Source organism: Phyllobates terribilis, unplaced genomic scaffold (assembly GCF_046119375.1).
Source record: "Phyllobates terribilis strain yellow unplaced genomic scaffold, ASM4611937v1 Scaffold_258__1_contigs__length_2716348, whole genome shotgun sequence".
NCBI lineage: Eukaryota > Metazoa > Chordata > Amphibia > Anura > Dendrobatidae > Phyllobates > Phyllobates terribilis.
Window position 1 is genome coordinate 1,302,218 of NW_027363018.1, and position 22,471 is coordinate 1,324,688.

The window sequence follows — 22,471 nt, forward strand, 5'->3', positions numbered from 1 at the left end:
CACATTGTATGAACAGTACTTTGCACATGAACGTTTCCAGTCAGAGATCCAAACCCATATAGTATGTCTCAGAAGGTAACAGAAAGGACAGGAAAGGGTTACTCAGCTGCACAGAGATTTCAGAAAATCCGAGATAAAAGACGTAATAAAAAAGGAAAGAAAAAACAACCATAAAATTATAAAGCTTGTAAACAGACAATTGGAAATACTCTTTATTCATGGAAAAATATCATAAAAAAGTACCACTCTGAAGTAAAACTGCCGGAGTTTCCTTCATGCGCAGTTTCGAGGAGGAACACTTGAGCACAACGTGGAGTCCACCGATATTCACGTGGGTGAGAGCTAGAAAAGTCACCAGGGCGTCCTTGGTAGGTGAACGGCTGTTGTGCTTGTCGCGTTTGAGGCAAATTTTAGATCGTTTGGCACCAAAAGTATTTTGGCCTTGGAGGGAAGAAAAGTTCATGATTGTAGGACTTCTGATGTGGGCTGTGACATGTCCATTGTTCTCATTTGGATTGTAGAGATTTCTTAATTTCATTGACATCCATCTGGAATAAAAATGGATAGAGAATGTTTAGAGCAACAACTGTTTCTTGTACAAAGAAAAGAAGAACCCCCTGGACCTTCAAGATAGTCCTGGACCCACCTCTGAGGCCCACCATCAAGATCCAATGGGACCACTACCTCCACCTGAGGTAAAAAGAAAGGAACTCACCGTGGGAAGCAAAAGCCCAGCGCTGACAGGAATCACTGAAGAGCAGCAGTGAGTAAACTCCCTCTACCCCGGAGCAGCACCGCACGCCTCACTAATGACACGGAGCGCCGTGCCAGCAACAGAGCGGGCAGCGCCAATGTCATTCAGAAGCCGGGCTACTTACCAGCTCAGGAGAAGTCCCTGCACTTGGAGAATCCCCTCTTGACAGACACTAGCAACGGCCGCAATCACGCTGTTTAATAGCAGAGCTTCTGGATACTGAGCATACAGCGCAGCTCCAAGATAAATGATGACAGGCAAAGATGAGGAACTGTCTGATAATATTATTACATATACTTCCCGTACTGCCCCTATTAATATGGACACATCGTTCACATTAGGTGGATCTCATACAAGGAATAAAGGAAAGAAGCAGGCAAGTGGCATAAAGGGTAACAATGATAATAAAAAGGACTTACACTCATCTGAAACAGATGATGGTTCAGAGGACATATCTCCCAATTTGACCCCCTCTAAACATAGACCTAAAAGGGACCATACAACTTCTCCTGATATGTCTCCTATTCTGATACCCATTAATAGATATAGTGACAACGCAAACACAATTTTAATAAAAGAGAAACCTGTTAATCTTTCTCCATCAGAAAAATACTTGCTAGACCTCCATTCATCTTTCATTCAACAACTGAACATAATTATGGTCAATGGATTCCAAAGCCTAAATACAATACTGAAAAGATATTAATCAGAAAATCAATGACACAAATAAAAAAGTAAAATCCCCATATCTGGCACACAATACGCTTTGGAAAAGGATCATTGTTTACTTAAAAGCGAAGTTAAAACATTAAAATTAAAACTTACAGATTTAGAGGACCGCAACAGGCGGAACAATCTAAAATTTAGGGGAATACTTGAGAATGTTTCCCCGTCACAAATGGCTCCATATATTAAAGACTTAATATATAAAACACTACCATCAGTTCCTAATGCAGAACTGACAACAGACAGAGCCCATAGGCTACCAAAACCTAGTTTTCTGTCAGGAGACACTTCAAGAGAAGCAATTGCGAGAATACATTTCTTCCAGACTAAGGACCGGTCGCCTTCTGGACTATCTAAAGAAAAATTAATATCTACCTCCTCCTTACCAGTCAATAAAAATATTTCTGGACTTCTCAAAAGAGATATGCTAGGAAAATCCTTTGCTGGCATAACTAGCATCTTAAGAGCGAATAACATTTCGTATAGTGGTGTTTTTCTGCTAGACTCATAGTCTTCTTCAATGGAAAAGCCAACCTTATTCAAGACCCAAAGGACGGACGGAATATGTCCGAGAATGGTCACAATCCAGAACAAGGAAGAAAAGTAGACCCTCAGAGTAAATTCATTTTAAAGGTCTAACCATAAGTGGCTACATCATTATTTTATTGCGCAAATACTAGTATTTGAGATGTCCATAAGGCAGTACTTAGAGGGATCCTTATCCAACTCAATGCACAACACAAAAGGAAAACAAAAGAAAATATATAAAAAAAATCACCCAAAAGATTAGCAAGGCAGTGGCAAAACAACAACAAAATCCGACGGAAAAAAACTCACTTTGCCATAATAAGTCTTAGAGCTGAACTTAAATCCAAGATGGAATCAACTACATACACCCGCAAGCTATAGTGGAACAATTTGCTACATTTTATTCTTCCCTATACAATCTGAAAGACGATAAAGAAACTACCCAATTAAATATTAAATGAATAAATAATTTCCTTTCAGAAGAACTCCCGCAATTAAACTCAGAGCAAATTAAATGATTAAATTCCCCTTTCTCTACTAACAAAACTGATATTGACATCAAGAAATTGCAGGAAAATAAATCCCCCGGACTTGATGAATACCCACCGAATATTATAAATTATTTAGACATCATCTCTCTAACCCCCTAACTTCTGTTATATCAAGCGACCAACAATGGCCTATTCTCAAATGAATCCCGAATAGCCACCATTGTTGTTATACCTAAACAAAATAGTAATTCTGAGGAGATGTCGAACCAAAGGCCGATATCTCTTCTAAATACAGACATTGAAAATATACGCTAAGCTAATATCTGAAAGATTCATTAAAATTATGCCTATACTAATTCATTCTGATAAAGTAGGGTTTTATTAAGGGAAGACAAGCCTCAGATGACACAAGAAGACTTTTAAATTTACTTATATATGTGGAAAAACAAAAATTGTCTTCCATACTACTATCTTTAGAAGCCGAAAAGACATTTGTTCGCATCAACTGGGATTTCACGGTCGCCACTTTAAACGAATTTGGATTTCAAGAACAAATTCTTAAAACTATTACTGCTCTTTATTCATGCCCTTCAGCAAAGATCCAAATTAACAATTTACTCTCTAAAACCTTTACTATTACTAATGGTAAACGTCAGGGAAGTCCATTATCTCCACCCTTATTTGATCTCATAATGGAACCCTTTGCTGAAATTACCAGAACCAACGACCTCATAAAGGGAATCCCACTTAATTTTAGACAACATGAAATTAGTTTATTTGCGGTTGACACGTTCATTTCCATTACTGACGCTATCAACTCACTAAGAGTTATTACCCAAAATATCAAAGAAATTTCAGCGGTTTCCAATTATAAAATAAATGCCAAAAAAATCAAAAATGTTAATTTTTTTCTTAGATTATCAATTTACAAAATTAATGGAAAAATCCCATAATCGCTATTTTGGAATCAAATTCACTAACCTTTTACATAAAATCCTAGATGAGAACTTAAACATATTGCAAAAGCAAATCCAAATAAGCATTGGCAACTATGATAAATCTAACACTTCGTGGATGAGTAGGATTACTATCTACAAAATGATTATACTACCAAAATTACAATATATTTTCAGAACAATTCCTATCCTAGTCCCAGAAATATGGATTAAATCTCTTCATAAACAACTGTCAAATTATAGATGGCAAAAAAAGTTTCAGAGAATTGCAAAAATGTTACTATTCAAAAATAAAAGGGGGAATTGCCCTACCAAATATCCAGGCTTCTTCTGAAGCTAATATTATTATTCAAAGCAGAAAATAGCAGAAAACGAATCAATGATAGACTTCCTCTCCCTAAAAACTTTTCATAATCTTCCAGAAGAGGAATTGTACAGCCAGACTAAAGAAAGCCTTTGTGGACTACTCTGATTCATGTTGGAGATACTGTGGACAAAAAGCCAACTTACCGTATTTTTCGGACTATAAGAAGCCCTTTTTTCCTCCAAAATTTTGGAGGAAAATGGGGGGTGCGTCTTATAGTCCAAATGTTGGAGGGGGGGGGTTGTATATATATGTGGGGTGTGGGGGGAGCAGAAGCGGTGGAGGAGCGGGGAACAGGAGGCAGCAGCCGCCCGCTGCAGCCTACATTGTCCCCGCTGCTAAAGAAAATGAATATTCAGTGCTCCCCACGCTCCTTACTAGCAGCACACAGTATAGACGCAGCGCTGCTCCTGCTGTTGCCAGAATTGCCTGTGCTCGCTGTTAAAGGGCATGAATATTCAACCTCTCTCCACGCCCATGGGCATGGAGAGGGGGTGAATATTCATGCCCTTTAATAAGCAGGATCACGCGGTAGCCCGGCAGCAGCAGGAGCCGCAGCGCGGCTACGCTGTGTGTCGGCTATGAAGGAGCATGAAGTCACTGCTCCCCGTGCACACAGTACCGGCATTGGGAGCAGTGACTTCCGGCAGCTGATCTCTCCTTGCGCATGGTAGTGACGCCATGCGTGGCTCACATGGAGAGATCAGAGTGGGCAGGCAGGATGAAGCGCTGGAGGAGAGAAGAAAGGTGAGTAGGAGTGTTTTTTTTTTAATGTGCAGCATGATAGGGATTAGGGGTACCATGCATACTAGGATAAGGATGAGGGGGCCATACATACCAGGGTAAGGATGAGGGGGCCATACATACCAGGGTAAGGATGAGGGGGCCATACATACCAGGGTAAGGATGAGGGGGGCATACATAACAGGATAAATATGAGGGGGCCATACATAACAAGATAAATATGAGGGGGCCATACATACCAGGATAACGCTGAGGGCGGCATACATAACAGGATAAAGATGAGGGGGCCATACATACCAGGATTAGAATGAGGGGCCATACATACCAAAATAAGGATGAGGGGTGCCATGCATACCAGGATAGGGATTAGGGGTGCCATGCATATCAGGATGGGGATTGCTGTGCCATTCATACCAGGATAGGGATTAGGGGTGCCATGCATACCAGGATAGGGATTAGGGGTGCCATGCATACCAGGACAGGGATGAGGGGTGCCATGCATACCAGGACAGGGATGAGGGGTGCCATGCATACCAGGATAGGGATGAGGGGTGCCATGCATACCAGGATGGAGGGATGCCAGGCATACCAGGATGGGGATGGGGACCACGTATAAAAGGAAGGGGAGAGACATATATACCAGGATGGGGGATATTGTCAGAATTGGGGAACATTACCCCTATACCAGTGTCAGCAGAAGACCCCCTCCCCCTTAAAAGTGCATCATGAACACATTTTTTGCTTAATTTTTTTTTTTTCCTCCTCTAAAACCTAGGTGCATCTTATGGTCCGGTGCGTCTTATAGTCCGAAAAATACGGTATTTCATATCTTTTGGACATGTTCTAAAGCTGCATTAATATGGAAAGAGATCTTTAAATTGTTGAATAAAATCAACAACTCTACAGTTAATATTTCACCACAACTAGCCCTTCTATCTCTTGACTCAAATTTACTCCCACAGAAGATAAAACATATTTCCATTCATATATTGGCTATAACAAAGCTACTTATTGAATCTAAATGGAAGTCAGTTAATGTTCCTACTATCTCAGAAATTATAGATAAGATGTTAGTTCACAATTCTTTAGAACATTCCTATGCGTTAAGAAACAGCTCTCTTAAGAAATACTATTCTATATGGTCTTTCTGGATCTGGATACTGGATACTTTTCCCTGAATAAGAATACCTCTCCAAACAAATAACATCTTTTAGCCAGAAAGTATACAAATCATTTATTATTTTAACATAATTAAACTGAAATCCTGTGATGCCATAACAAGGATTTATACTATAGATGATCTATTTTGTTTTCACCTCCCTTTCCCCTGTTTTCCTCATTCATCCTTCCCTTTTTTCCCCATCCCATTCCTCTCTCTCTTTCCTTCCTTTCTTTCCTTTCTTCCTCTCCGGCTATCCTTTTCCAGATTTTTCCTCCAAGTTAAAAGTTTTGTTAGGATGATGTAACTGTTGTAATACTACTATACTGTCTTTATCATATTTTATTTTCCCTTTCCCTTCTTTTGTAAAACATCCCTTAATAAAAAGTATATTATTGAAAAAAGACAACTGGATTTTCTTTACACCGTTTTAATGAGTAAGCCTATGATTGATGATGTACTAACAGGACTCTGAGAATTTCAGACTTTTATCATATCACTGGAACCTGTGGTCAGAGCACAACTACAGCATACATTTCCAAACTACTATTTCGGAAGGGCTTCAAGTCAAATATTGTGTACCTGTAATCGAAGACGAATCTTCTTTTCTTCATCCAGCTCGGACAGTAATTGTTTTATTTCTTTTCTAAAATAAAAATACAAGAATGATGGAATTAATTTTCTGGGGTAACCTCGAGTATACTAAACTATACTTTAAAAGGCAGCAAAGTGAAGAACAAGGACAATGAAACATGTGGAGAATCCGAATAACCAAATAGTTTGAGTAGGAATCTGACTCCTGAAATACTGCTTGGGGTAAGCAGTGCTGAGATCTGAGATGATATGTGCTCCACAGATTATCTATTTCACAGTCTTCTTTGCATATACTGAATAATACATAGGGAGAAGCATCTTATTTTCAGATAATTTTCATCTAATATATCACCCTGTGCTTATATTGGACACAGACAAATGTTCACCAGAAAAGCAACAAATGTTCAGATGACAAATGCTCATTTGCAAAAAAAACAAATATATATAAAAAAATAACAGTCAGCTGATGTGGACACATCATCCTGGGTTCCACATCGAGCCTCTTAATAATCCTAGGCCTACATATGTTTAAGCATAGAGCCCATGAATTTACTGCTTACGCATGGACCAATGTTTCAAGCCTAGTCTGGACAGGATCTGAATAATTCTGATGCTGAAGCCTCAAATTCATAGTTCAGCTCTCACCCCATTGCAAGATACCAGTGGTACAACCTACACCTACCACCTAAAAAACCCTTCATCTTTGGGTTGGAGTTTGGTTTGTTTGGCTTGCGAGACCTCTGAGGCTGGAAATACCCAAGGGGGCAGGTTCTGAGGAGACATGGCAGTGACAGTCCACAAAAGGATTACCCACTATGGTGATTGTACTGGATCCCTAGGAGGAGATGCGACACAGTATTCATCTCCAGGAGAGACTCAGGCAACCAAGTGAGAATCAACTGAACCAATCAGTTATGTATTTATGTGCGTCCACTATAATCACACCTAGGTCAATCCCTGCTGTGCCATAGTTACATGTGCTACCCTATCATCTCCTCTACTCTGCCAGATACACCAGGCTCCTTATTGCTGCTCTGGTGATATGCTCAGTGACTATACGACCTGCTTCAGACACTACATCACATTAGCCAAGAGACTCCACTGTCTTATATTTCAATTTACTCCATCCTTCTCGCATTTTAATATGGCACTAAATATAAAGACGTTTTTGTTCCACTGACCATCCATTTAAATTATTGAAATTAATTACTTTGGTGCTACCTATCGTTGGCAAATAGAACTCACAGATTGTATAGATTATAATATATCATGCATCCCAGAATTTCACTACCAAGAAAGAACTAGTCTGTCCCAAATGCTCCACCATAGTGACGTCTACAGTCACTACCATCAAGAAATCTACCCCCCCTTTGCACTCAGGCCTGAGTAATTCTAGATCAGTGATCCCCAACATTTCTTACCTTGGGAATCGCATTCAGCTCTGAGAGAGGGTCATGAGCAACAACCAGAGCCCCCCGACTAGTGACATCCAGATCCCGCTCCCTATCCCACAGTAGTTACACCCAGAGCCCCATTACTGGTATAATAACAGCCAGAACTTCCCCATAGAAATAAAACCAAGGCAGTGTGCTTACATACAGGGGTTCTCACCGCACTCATATTCGGTATTCTCGCAGCAGGCACTCCCACCACATTATTGCATCCAACTTCAAGCAACCCTTTAACTAGCAGTATCATCTTATCTCCAGTCTCATCTCCAGACTTCATTTATCTCTCCAACTCTTAAAGGGGTTGTCCACTACTAGGACTAGGACACCAGTATTGATATGGTGCAGGGCTCACGTGACATAACCGCACGAGAGCCCCAGAACGTGAGTGCCGACACCACTGGAACTGCGCCAGCACGGGAGGTGAGGACAGGGGTTTTTATTTTAACGAGGGCAAACATTCAGAGTGATAAAGGGTTGTCCTAGTAGTGGACAACCTCTTATATATGAGCATCTAGACCTGCTCTTCTGTATGGGGTTATCCACAAACGTCAGGAACTAGAGACCTGCTCTTCATATCTGTTTGTTAGACATGGTGCTAAGGCAACAAGCTGACACACAGCCGCGAGCCACACGTTATAGGTCTGCGAGCCACAGGTTGGGGAGCCCTTTTCTACACCTTGTACTGTACAAGATGTAATTTTTCTTTTTCTCCTCTTAGAGCATTGTCCCAATGTTTTAGATTCCCAGTGGATCTCACTATATACCAGCAGAAGAAAGATAGGTACATTCACGGAACTTGCAAACTGGGATGTACTAAATGTAAAAAAGTATGAAAAACTATAGCAAAAATATAATCATATAGTCACACAGTCTGAGGCTTTATTCTGCCCTGTCATAAACAGCATCTCAACTCATTTCTTTTAATGCTGGAAGCTAATAGTAAATGGACCTAAGTATATGGCTGTACATTTGCTCACTGCACCTTTAGATCCATCTAGAGAAAAGGTCCATTTTCTGAACGTATAGCAAAATTGTCTGCTTCCAATGTGCTGAATGAAGTCTTATAACATCCATTACAGGCTGTTATTAGATGAGTGTGAATAGTTTGTGTTAATTACTTCCTATTCTCTGCTAAATTGATATTTTGAACATAATTGCAGATTTGTTTTTCGTCTTTTGCACATTCTTCTTTTAGCCAGATGGAAATCACTGACTGTGACAATTATAGTGTCTCTTAGCACCGATCTGATGAAAATAAGCTCCGACTGAATTCACGCTGAGGGAAAAAATGGTATGGATTAATTATTAATAAACAAATACTCCATAAATAATACAATGTATCATGACATTTTAAGAGTTTCTTTCATCAGGAAAACCTGTTAGAGAGGACAACCTCCAGGGAACCTCTTTTTTGAGCCCTGACAAGCAGCGGCTCTCCATCTTGTGGACTCGGGCTATCTATGTATGACATGATAGCCATTCATTTGGTTTGCACATTATAAAAAAGTCATCCATGACATTTTTGAAACTTTACACAAAAACATTAAATCAGAACAAGTCCTTTAATTCCCGGCTGCCGGCATCTGGTATAATAAAGCTTACTTTTGCTGGTCCTTCATTGTCTCAATGATGCTTCGAAGCTCCTTGACTTGTGCCTGCAGCTCTTCTAGTGATGACTGGCCATGCTCAACTGTGTGTCTTGCATCGGAGCTACCAAAGGACGGAGAGTTTGACCTGTGACTACTTGAGGTGACAATGTGAAATGCTGATGGGGCTCCAGGAGCGCCGTGTGAGAAACTAACACTTGAAATCAAGCCTCCTGGTTTGGGGGGCAATGCAGCTCTGTTCTCTGGTACCTACAAGACAGGAATACACTGAATATGTACAGAAAACTGTTATTATTAAAAGAACACATGTAGTAATCATAAATGAATATTTCCCATATGCTGGTAAATCATTGCCTAAATACAGCGGTATTATATGTGCTATTAGGTGGTCTTCATTATTGAAAGATATTAAGAAAATGCAGGCACAACTGCAGCCACAATTACAGCTCAGTCATAGGCAATGCTCTGATTAAAGAGAAAAAAAACACAAAAAAAACACTTTCATTTAATATTCTAATGTATACAGTGACCCCCATAGATGGTACAGAGCTGACTTGGCTAATGCAGCATAAGCTATCTATTAGATAGGGGATAAATGTAAGATTACTGGGGGTCTGTTCACTGGGACCTCCACCAGTCATGAGAACAGGGGTCTTATTTCTGCAATATGGAGCAGCAGTGCACCACAGTGTGTGACCACAGCTCCATTCACTTCTATGGTTTTGTGGAACAGCAGTATGTGTGACCACCTGTGCCATAGGCAGTCAACAGAGCGGCGGTCATGCATATGCCCTAATGCTCCATTCACATGTGAAATACAGTCCTCAGGATTGGTGGGACTCCCAGCAGTTGGACCCTGCATCATCATATAATCACCTGTTGTTTGTAGCACTGGTGTATACAGACAGAAAAGGGCCCGGGTACAAGAACAATATATGGGCCCTTTGCAGTCCAAGAGCTCCTAAGAATGCAAAATTGCACCTGCTTTGGAGGCAGAAATGGGCCCCCTTATCTCTTGGGCCCCTGTGCGGCCCCATAGGTTGCACCAATGATATGTCCGCACCTCGTTTGTAGGATAATTCCTTTGAAGGAGTTGTCCCAAGTAGCAAGTTACCACCTATGTACAGGATTTGAATGATGGCTGTGCATGTGCACTGCTGCTCCATTCAATTTCTATGGCCTGCCAGAGTTCCACAGACAATGAATGGAGTGGTGCTGTGCTCATATCTTGAGAGTGTGGTAATCACAGCAGTGGGACCTCAAGCAATCTGCAATAGAGATGATCAAAAAGATTTGCGGGATCCTTGTTCAACGACTACTTCAGTAGTCAATGGCCGCCGGAGCAGAGCTCTGTGAACCTCCTTTTAACGGCCAGGATCCCTGGTGCTTGTTCTGATCGGCAGGCCTGGCTAAGTGTCATGTGTGCGTTGTACCAGAACAATGACAGTGAGCCAGGCCTACGGATCAGAAGAGACACTGGGAACACCAGCAGGTAGGAGGAGGTTCACAGGGCTCTGCTCTGGCAGCCATGGACTACCAATATGGCAGCTGGACTAGGGTCCTACAAATCTTTTTGATAATTTCTAATCAACAAATTATCACCATTCCATGTATGGGTAATAACTTAGTCAAGTTGGACAATGCCTTAAAGCATGCAATCTATGATAAAATGGTAAAAATCTACTTCTAGAAAAAGGTTTTCCCACAATTACTTATTTAGCTTTTATAAGGGAAGAGAGTACACCCGTGACATTAGGGACCATCAGCGCAGCAGGAAATAGAGCAGCTACAGTAGGCAGCTATATTGCTATACTCCCCGATAAGCATGGATCATCTACACCTTTCCTCCATGGTAAGATTACACATTGACTTTTAACCCTCCCAGTCCTAATTGTATTGATCCACAACAGAGAGCACGCTCCCCTTACTTACCTGTGATGTAAGACTACGTGGGGCTTTCTTGGATGAGTCTATAGGTCTCTGTGACAGGTGATTGATATCATCCTTGTCATCTTCTGGACTTGGAGAGTCAAAGAAATCAGGACTGGAAAGGGAGGACTACAAAAGATCGTAGTGAATAAAAGTATACTGATTGTAACAATATTTCCTACATGACAAGAAGATGCGTAATAAGCCAGCCATCTCCATTCTTACCAGCACAGCTATAAAGAGACTCTTGACCGTGTACGGCCAACCCGGGTTCCATTGTTCACATTCCCCCTCCCCTTTTCACCCATACCAAATAAAACACTGCACCTGTAATTTTCTCTTTGGATAAATTTGGCCACAGCGGCCGTTTTATTAACAAACAACAATATTAAACATATAAACATTATAATAACAAGGGTAAGGGTTCTTGGAGTTAAAAAATTGATCTGGCATAAACCAAACTGTACTTGAACCACCATGTTACCCTCAGCCGTACCACGCCAGCTCAAGGGCACCAAAAGCTCCCAGGGTAAAACCCCGTCCAGAGCCCCCAAAACCAAAATGCCAGATCACCCCCCTTAATCAAGCCAATGCCTGTAACTTGATAATCTCCTTTTTTACCGACACTTCCGTGCCAACTCCAAGAACCCCAACCCCCCCCACCAGCCACTGCGACAAAGACATCTTAACACATCACTAAAATTTTTTTATATATATATATATATATATATATATATATATAGATATAGATATATATATATAAAACCCCTCCTAATACACCCTAATTATTAGACCTCCCTGTTCTTCTTCCTACAAAACCCGCCCTTTTCCAATGCAATTTAAAAGAAACTAACAAACAACCGAAAAAAGGGGTGGGTGGGACTTTTCCAATGCTTTCTTCTCTGAACTGACCGTTTCTCACCCCACCCTTTCTGCTTTATCTACGCCCCCCTCAAATGCCCGCCCCTCAACCTATATCCAATCCTTATTCTTTTAAGTTCAAATTACACCCTCCTGTCCCCTCCCGGTCATGTGGGGCTTCCATCTAGGTTCCTTGCCTCCAGCCCCCTTCTTGACCATGTACGGCCAACCCGGGTTCCATGGTTCACATTCCCCCTCCCCTTTTCACCCATACCAAATAAAACACTGCACCTGTAATTTTCTCTTTGGATGAATTTGGCCACAACCCCCCCACCCGCCACAAACGAACAGCCCTGACCACCTCAGGCTCGTGAGCGCCCCAACACCGCCAAAGCCCTTTCAATCCCGCCTTGTATGGCCAATGCCCATAAATCGATGCGTATATCATTCAAATGCACGTCATCCTTTGCCCAAAATTCTCCAACTCCTGCTTCCAGATCAAGATGCCGTACGCTTACTCCCCCATTCCTGTTAACAAAAGCTGATATGGCTCTGTTCAACTTTATACGTGCCCTATTAATTCCCTTCAATGATCTGGCCTCCCTCCATGTTTTTCTGGGCACCACCTCAGACCAAACAGTCAACACCTCAGGAAACGATCTCCATAGCCTTAAAAGATCAATTTTAATGTCCCTCATCAATTCCCTGACCGGTCGAGCCCCCAAATCATTCCCTCCCATGTGCAGCACTAAAATATCCGATGCCCGATCCAAATGAGCTGCTTTATGGAACTCTGGCAGTACTCTTCTCCACACCATCCCTCGGAAACCCAACCACAGAACCACGGCTTGCTCTCGGCTGAAGCCCAATTGCCTACCGTCGGGCCTCACGTCCGCCCGCAGTGCCCCCCAGTGGACAAAAGAGTGCCCCATAATCCACACTAACAACGGGACTCCACCTGCAACAAGACAACCAAAAATATTTAAAACCAAAAGATAATTACATTAGACCGAATGCCTAATTCCTTACATAAGACAGGTATCGATCGGAACTCCATCTCCCAATGCGTTTTATCACTTCCTTGCCTAACCCCAAACCATCCGCTTCCGATGACGCGCCAATTCTGAAGGAATGTGACCCATATACCTCAGGGCTAAGGCCCAACTCAGCAATACCCTTCTTAAACACTGCTATAAACTGGAAACGCGATAAAAATTCACCATTTTCATGACACAATAATGGGCCCTTCCTCCCTGACCAAACCTGCCAGTAAGCCATTAAACATGTCCTAGGACAAACCAAAGATCCCTTAACCTCACCTAAGACCACACGTTTTCCTCTGCCCAATTGATCTGTCATCCCCCGTCTTATCCAAAATTCAATGCCCCCATCTCGACCGCTCATATCCTCAGCAAACAAACCCCCAACCTTATTCTTGCTTAGTGCCACCAATTCACCTACCCTTAGTGCACCAAAAAATGCCAAAGCAAAAGCCAATCTAAACAATGTGGCCTCGAAAAATGAACAACAAATCCTATCCATTACCAAACCCAAACGTTCCAAGATACTAAAGGTTACCGGCCTACGTTTATCCAACACTTTACCTCCTTTCCTAAAGCCCTTCAAAGCTTGCTTCACCAAAAAGGCCTTCGTAACATCCTTCGTACCCAGCAATTTAAAACCAAATGCTAATCCTGCCACAAACTTGCCAACTTTTGAAATCGACTATCCGCTCTCTGCCGCCCTTTCCCAGCAGAAACAACACAGCCGTCTCTCTATCTACCTCACTCTCCACTCCACCCCACTCCCGAATCCAACTTTGCCATACTCGCAACGATGCCTCGTATGATGCCCAGGTCTGCCTTGTGATAGACTCTTGTATTAACCGTCCCACTCCTCCATAACCATCTGCCATAACCGCGAAGGGCATTCTTGACCCACGTCCTCTGCCTCTGGTGCTAGTGCCCGAAAACGATCCCACTGAAAACGAGACAAGGCATCTGCTATGGAATTTTTTACACCTGGCACATGGACTGCTGTAATCCAAGCATTCAACTTAAGACAACAAAGTACAAGTTCCCTCAGCAACCTAATCACAGGCGGCGACAAGGCCGACAAACTGTTGATGACCGATACAACTCCCATGTTATCGCAGTGAAACCGAATTCTCCTGTTGGCAAAACACTCCCCCCAAATATTCACCGCCACATCAATAGGAAACAACTCCAAAAATGCCAAGTTCCTCGTAAGACCCCTCTCTTTCCACAAATTCGGCCACTCACCTACACTGCACCGCCCTTTCCAGTATGCCCCATAACCAGCACCTCCTGCAGCATCCGTAAATATCTCACAATCATAACTGTTCAAAAACTCCTCCTGTATTAACGATCTTCTGTTATAATTTTGCAGAAACAACTTCCAAACTTTCAGATCCTCCTTGTGTTCTTTATTTAAGCGAATAAAATGATGCGGAGCCCGCACTCCTGCTGTTGCTCCAGCCAACCTGCGACAAAATATTCTACCCATTGGCAAAATCCTGCCCGCAAAATTCAAACGCCCTAACAGTGACTGTAACTCCTTCAGTGTCACCTTGCGCAATCTCCCGATCCTATCGACCTCCTGTTTAAGCAAAATCAATTTATCATCTGGTAACCGACACTCCATCCTTTCAGTATCAATTACAATGTCCAGGAAACTTAGGGTTGTGCAAGGGCCTTCCGTCTTTTCTACTGCCAAAGGTACGCCAAAATGCTCTGCCTCCCACTCCATAGTACCTAACAAATTCCTACACAACAATGATTGCGGGGGACCTATAAACAAGAAGTCGTCCAAATAATGAATGACCGACTTCACAGAAGCCAGGTCCTTCACTACCCATTCCAAAAAACTACTGAAAGTTTCAAACAAAGAACACGAAATTGAACAACCCATTGGCAAACATCTATCAACATAATACTCCCCTTCCCAAAAACATCCCAACAACGGGATGCTATCCGGGTGAACTGGCAACAACCTAAAAGCAGACTCAATATCAGTCTTAGCTAGCAACGAGCCTGGCCCATACCTCCGTACCCATTGTGCCGCCGCATCAAAAGATGTATATTGGACCGAACACAACTCCTGCGCAATGCCATCATTCACTGAAAGCCCTTTAGGGTATGACAAATGCTGAATCAAGCGAAACTTATTCACCTCTTTCTTGGGCACAACTCCTAACGGTGAAATAATCACCTTGTTGCTAGGCAATTCCTGAAACGGTCCCGCCATCCTGCCCAATTCAACCTCTTTAGCTAACTTCGTCTTAACCACCTCTGGATAACGGTGAGCCGACATTAAATTTTTAACCGAAAAAGGGACTACATGATCAGGAGCTGGTATTCTAAAACCATCCAAAAACCCATCCTCAATAACTTTAGCCTTCAACTGATCCGGATACCTATTTAGAAAGGGGGCCATCGCGTGAACCCTCACCGGAGTAACCCCCTTGACCGGTAACCACCGACGGCTTTCCTTTTCCTCTCTTAAAGCATTTTGATGCTCTATGTGAGCTTCCATTACAATGGGAGCACACATGCTTGAATTTACAGGAGTTCCCGTACTTGCATTGGCCATCATTAAATTGCCAGCAAGTTCCCGCTTCCTTTTTAATGTTTTGCGCCCCCTTACTACCTCCCCCATGTCCCGCTGATTGATTCCCGCTACTGTTGTTCCCGTGAAAGGACTGCCCATACCTCACTGGAGCCATAACCCTCAACCACAACCCAATGTCTTTCTGATCCCATCTGATCTCCGGTCGGACTGCTTTTCTCTGCCGAAATTGCTCATCATATCTTAACCACGCCTGACCCCCGTAAGTCCTCTGGGCCTCCCCGATAGCATCAAGCTAGCAGAATAAGCCTGAGCAATTATCAGGAGCTTTCTCCCCAATAACACTAGCCAATATTGCGAAAGCCTGTAACCAATTTACAAACGTCTGAGGAATCAACCTCCACCTACGCTTCTCCTCCTCCTCTTTTCTACTCTCATTCCTTTTTCCCTTATCCAGGTTAAACTTTTCCAATGGAAGAAGGGAAAAAATCTCTACGTACTCATCCCGCCAAATTTTTTCCTTTACCTCTTTTTTTAGGTGTGCCCCCAACGGCCCCTCAAAAACTTCCCCTTTTGCCCTATCGCCCAGTCTTACATTATCCGCCTTGTCCTTTTCTGTCTGCACACAAACCGATACCCCAGAAGGTATAATGTCTGCACTGACCCCCGACCTGCCCATCTCGCTTCCCACCTGCAAAGACACCGGTTGACTAGGCACCCACGTCGCTGCCGCGGATGCCAATCCACCCTGATTAACTCCCCCCACTATCTATTCTAGCCAAAAATTGCGACATATTAAACAAAATGTCTCTAAGACCCATTATATCAGACCCGCAACCTCCCCTAATATTTTGCCCGCTGGGCCCCGCCGACTGCCTATCAACTCCCTCATACAGTAATGACCCAGCGGGCGACAAACAAGACATAGAAGCAAACTCACCCAGCTGCGCAGGTGCTGTGTCCCTGCCAGCCAAAATTCCTGTGTCCTGCCGACGCCTGGATTCACCTCTATCCTCCCCAGTCTCCGATCCGTCCGACTCCTGCTGCAGCGCAAGGCCCGCGCCCCTGTCCTCCTCGTCACCAGGGGGGACCTGAGCACTCGCCGCCGTCTCCGCTGCTCATCCTCAGTCAATCCTGGCTCTGGTCCTTCCTGCCGTCCGTGACCTTCCTTGATTTCCAGACCCCGACTCTCGTGTCCGGCCTGTCGTGTTCCAAGTTTGACTGCCAGGCATCCCAGTGCTAATGCCCGCCGCTCCACCGCCTTGAATGTGTTGCATCGAGCCAGGCAGCAGATCTTCAAATTGCCGCTGCCTGCCCGTGAAATTCTGCTGCTGCATCCCTGTCCCATTGTTTCTAGCAGGCACCCCGACTGGAGCATCGCCACGTGTACCTGCCGTGCAAATGATCCTTCTGCTGCTCCCCCCGCTACGCGTCCTCTGTGGTCACGGCGCTTTGAATTGGTGCCTTTTCTTGAACTGGGGGGCATGTGCATATCTCCGTCGAAGACTTCCTGAGTAGCCCCGTCACGTGATGCCGGTTCCGGAAGTGACGTTGCTAGCACTTCCGGTGATGTCCCGCCCACCGGAAGCTGACGTGGCTGTATCGTGGGCATTGCTTCTGGCGCGGCCCGGGCCCTGGTATTGCGGCGTGACACCGGAGCAGGCCGCAGCACAGCCGACCGGGTTCTTTCAGTTGAGGACTGCGATACACTGCAGATGGAGCCCGCAGGGCGGCTAGGCGGATTCCTGCCGCGGCGGGCACGCTGACGGGGAGTTCCAACAACACGCTCACCGGACGCAGGGTCCCCTGAGGGGCTCCGCGGCCTGCGCCTGCTGCCCGCACTAACCGTGTCCGGAGAAATCCTAACGGGGGGCCTCGTCCTCCTGCTGGCCCTTCCAGATCTTGATGGAGGTGCTTCTGCCCCATCACTCCCCAGCAATCCAGACAGCTGGGACTCCAGCCACCCTCCACTTCTGGATCTTGCAGCCTCCCTCAGTCTTGCGCTCAAGGAATCTACAGTTTCCATATTCTTGGTAAGTGTCTTCACACAAAAGGACTTTCTCCATTGTTCTTGTCTCTGGGACTTTTCCAATGCTTTCTTCTCTGAACTGACCGTTTCTCACCCCACCCTTTCTGCTTTATCTATCCCCCCCCCTCAAATGCCCGCCCTTCAACCTATATCCAATCCCTATCCTTTTAAGTTCAAATGACACCCTCCTGTCCCCTCCCGGTCATGTGGGGCTTCCATCTAGGTTCCTTGCCTCCAGCCCCCTTCTTTAGTGAAAATGAATTGACTAGAGAACAACACTAATATGTTAGCTAAGTGCTGTGTTGCGCTTTTTATTATAGTCTACCCTTTGGGACCATTTGAGTTTCCTCCATCCCCAGCTTCCTTCTTATTTTCACAGCATTAAAGTGAAGGTGCCGCAGTTGGTTTTTTTTTGTATTCATTTTTTGTTTCATCTGGTCTTATCCTTCAGTCACCTCCAGAACTGCACTCACTATTCTGCTGTTACATCTTGTCTTATCCTCCAGAGCTGCGGTCACTATTCTGCTGTTACATCTGGTCTTATCCTCCAGTCACCTCCAGAGCTGCACTCACTATTCTGCTGTTACATCTTGTCTTATCCTCCAGAGCTGCGGTCACTATTCTGCTGTTACATCTGGTCTTATCCTTCAGTCACCTCCAGAACTGCACTCACTATTCTGCTGTTACATCTTGTCTTATCCTCCAGAGCTGCGGTCACTATTCTGCTGCTACATCTGGTCTTATCCTCCAGTCACCTCCAGAGCTGCGGTCACTATTCTGCTGTTACATCTGGTTTTATCTGCCAGAGCTGCGGTAACTATTCTGCTGTTACATCTGGTTTTACATCTGGTTTTATCCTCCAGAGCTGCACTCCCTATTCTGCTGTTACATCTGGTCTTATCCTCCAGTCACCTCCAGAGCTGCGCTCACTATTCTGTGTCATCATGTAACAGAATAGTGAATTCTGATCTGGAGGTGACTGAAGAATAAGACAGCACGTCTTATCCTTCAGTCACCTCCAGAACTGCAGTCACTATTCTACTGTTACTTGTCACTGGTACCTAATCCATAACATGAGAGGTCACATGACCAGCGACCCTTTATATTTGCATTAATAATGTAAATGCAAATTACTAAATAAAACTGAAACATTTAAATACATTATATACAAAATAAATAGTAAGAACACAAGGACAATATTCAGTCCAGGCCTGGGCCGCAGAGCTGACGCTCTAATATCAGACCTCAGTGACCGCTCTGTACTATATACTCCTGTATATCCAGGCCTGGGCCGCAGAGCTGACGCTCTAATATCAGACCTTGCTGCATAAGGATCTGCATGTAGTTGTGTGTTGGTATCACTATGTGTCTACGGCTGTGTGCCCACATAGCGTTTAAGAGTTTTTTTCACGTAAATTACGCAGCGCAAAGACTTGAAAAACGCTAGTATATATGCCCCCCATGGTCCCCTATGTGAGAACGCAAGTCATGAGCACATGCTGCGTATTATCGCTGCGTAAAAACACGTAGCATGTCCATTAATTTTGCGGTTACGCGGTGTAATCGCCGCCTTATGCGTATGTCCATGCCCACCATGTGTATATTGTGCGCTTCAATATGTGTATGGTACCCGGGTCTGGAGGAGAGGAGACTCACCTCCAGGCCCAGGTACCATAAAACCTGTTGTAAAAAAATAATGAAAATAATAAATATCAATATACTTACCCTCTGTCAGCCCACAATCTCCTCACCGCCGCTGCCTCCGGACCCAGAGATGCATTGCGGCAACGGCCTGCGATGATGCTGCGGTCATGTGACCGTGAGGTCCTCACAGGTCCTGCCGCTCTGTATCTATGGGAACAAAGCTACCGGGGAGGAGCGGTGAGGAGACTTATTATTTTTTACATGCATATGCAGCATCAATAGTAAAAAGTTGGTCACACTTGTCAAGCACTATGCAGTGTGACCAACCTGTCAAGCACTTTTCCAAGTGATGCTAATATCGCTTGGAAAGCTCTTGACAATGTGCATGCTAAAATGCATGCAAAAACGCTGGATTTGCGCTTGTGTTTTGCAGGAAAACGCATGTGAATTAGGCTTGCGCTTTCCCGCAGCAGGGGGATGTGGAAATGATGCAGAAATTTCTGCTTAATTTACGCAAAGTGGGCACATAGCCTAATATCAGACCTTGCTGCATAAGGATCTGCATGTAGTTGTGTGTTGGTATCACTTTGTGTCTACAACAAAATGGCTCCTCACTGTGAGAGATCCTAATTCCTAAACTTCATTGTCTCTTATCCATTTGTAAACACCCAGAAAGGGAGGGGGGAGGAGGAGACATCAGACATGGAGCAAATCCAGCCCAGATTTTCAGCAGTCGTAATGCATGCCAGCTCTACACAAGGTTTTCATGCCAAATTTCAGTAGCGGCTCCCCCTAGTGTTTCAAAGTGGAACATGTCAAACTTTTTAAATTATTTTTCATATTTTACTCCATTAAAAAATAAGATAATATTGGAGAAACGAATCAAAACAATAATACTTTACGTTTTCGCAAATGTTGAAAACATTTTTTTTGATGGCACCTTCCCTTTAAGGCATCTGTACTCATGAGAAGTCTTTACACTCCTTGAAAATTGCACGTGTCTATACATTTACCAGCTGGGTTCAGGAGAGTGACGACTTATAGCCAGGACAAACAGAATAATGAGAAGAATGTGTAAGGCTGGGTCTGTCAGTGGTGTAAAGTGATCCCTGCCGCTCAGGTCTCCTATTCTGTAGGACACTTCTGTAGATTGCATTATAGGCCGTCCCTTAGTCATGAGCAGCATTTAGTTGTGTGGAGCATGAATTGCGTCACATACATACGACGTCAGAGACTGGGAAGGTGGACGTCTCCCGCTGGATTTAGGCCTTGAAGCAGTAGGAGGACTAAGTTTCTCTCCAGTTGACACAAGGGAATCAAAGCCTTCAACATCTAACAGATAAAATACAGATATGGCAACAAATCTATCAACTAAGTGACATCTCTTTCTCTTCAAGTTGGATACGGTCAAACAGCTTCTCTGTCTTATACACGGCCATTTATTCTTTTCATCAGTATTATAAGTACTCAGTCGACTTCCCCAGAAATATAAAGAACCAGGAGGAACTTCTGTTCTATGATGAGATCGGCCTCGTGTTATAGATTTACTCCATTCAGGAGCAGAGGTTTCCCACAACGTAGTGATCTACTGCCATGAAGCTTCTACACTATTCTAATCATTGTATCCTGGGTTTTTATATGTATTGCTTGTATAAATAGGATTTCTAGTTGTAATGATGTACGTTAATCTATAACTGCTGGGCTACCGATGACCAACACAGACTAAAATACATCACATGCCGAAATTTCAACTTATTATCTGTCCCATCTACCCAGTTCTTTGCACAAAAGAACACAGCCAATAAATGGCCAAGGATGGTAAAAAAAGGCAGAATTTTACATTTGGCCAACAGTTTCTGATGCCAATTTCAGTGGGCTAAAAACCACAAAGCACTTTTATAAGACGTGATTTACTGTCATTCATAAGAATTTGCAAATAAAATGGTGAGCAAAAACAGATTGAAACTGAATGAGAGCGGCACTCACCACTAGTACATGAAAGTACAGCACTTTATTGTGGTTGTCACATGAGGAGACATAAAGACATAAATAAGCGACAGCTGTTTCACGTAAACTACGCTTTTTCCGGCTGAGCCTGAAGAAGTGTAGTTTATGCGAAACAGCTGTCGCTTACATTCCTCTTTATTCAGGCTCGGACTGGCCCATAGGGCAGCAGGGAAATCCTCTGGTGGGCCCCAACTCCACTATATGGGCAGTACTTGGCATAATTCACTTGGAACAGAAAAAAAGCAGCATACCATCATTCATTCACCAAAATACCCAGTTTATTATTATATAGAGGTATAGGTAAATTTGTGAACAAGGGTAGTGTAATATTTGCATGCAGTTGAAAAGTGGGTCCCCCAAAGTCAATGTTACTGGTGGGCCTTTGGCACCCCAGTCCGGCACTGTCTTTATGTCTCCTCATATGACGACCACAATACTGTGCTGTATTTTCACGTATCAATTGTGAGTGTCGCTCTCATTCAGTTTTTCATGCTGTTTTTGCTCATAATTTTGTACTGTTTTATCTCAAGATGAGCACCACTATATCTGGCAATCCGCTAGTTATGCTTGCCCTAATGCATTCCTGGAGGGTGTGTTAGCAGCACCCGAAATTCTGCTAATCTGTTATTTATTGGTCAAATAAAATGGTGCACAACATAAATTGAATTAAAGGGCTTGTCTCGTGATTTATTTTCAGGAGCGCACCGCTCTCCAGGCTCACAACTACCTACTTGCTAAGAAGCAGTGCGCTCCTGCTTGATTGACAGTTCAGGCCAGATGTGAATCTAGCGCTCCCTGATGTTATATGAGGCAGCATTAAAGAAGTGCAGTGGTACTGAAGCTGGCCAGAATCGGAACTAATAGCAAGTTCCAAAGATCCTGTCCAGTTTCAGTGCAGTGCTTGCAAGCTCACTATGTAAGAGCTTGTAAATGCATCTTTAGCCACTGCTACTGTCTAGGCTATGAACAGTAAACAATAAAAAAATGCAATTTTAATTATCAGGGGGCAGGTATTAAAGGGAATCTGTCAGCCCAATCT

The 22,471-nt window shown here is 43.6% G+C and overlaps 1 protein-coding gene across 1 annotated transcript in view; it reads right to left on the reverse strand.

The window, feature by feature from the left end:
• Positions 1-506: 506 nt before the first annotated feature.
• LOC141219263 (SH3 domain-containing kinase-binding protein 1-like) overlaps positions 507-22,471 on the reverse strand; it is an 84,717-nt gene continuing 62,752 nt past the window's right edge. Inside the window, exons 3-7 of the mRNA XM_073666032.1 lie at positions 20,645-20,757; positions 11,307-11,432; positions 9,370-9,623; positions 6,305-6,368; positions 507-548 (exon numbers count right to left, since the gene is read on the reverse strand). Coding sequence (XP_073522133.1) covers positions 507-548; positions 6,305-6,368; positions 9,370-9,623; positions 11,307-11,432; positions 20,645-20,757 — 599 coding nt within the window. The remainder of the gene's footprint in view (positions 549-6,304; positions 6,369-9,369; positions 9,624-11,306; positions 11,433-20,644; positions 20,758-22,471) is intronic.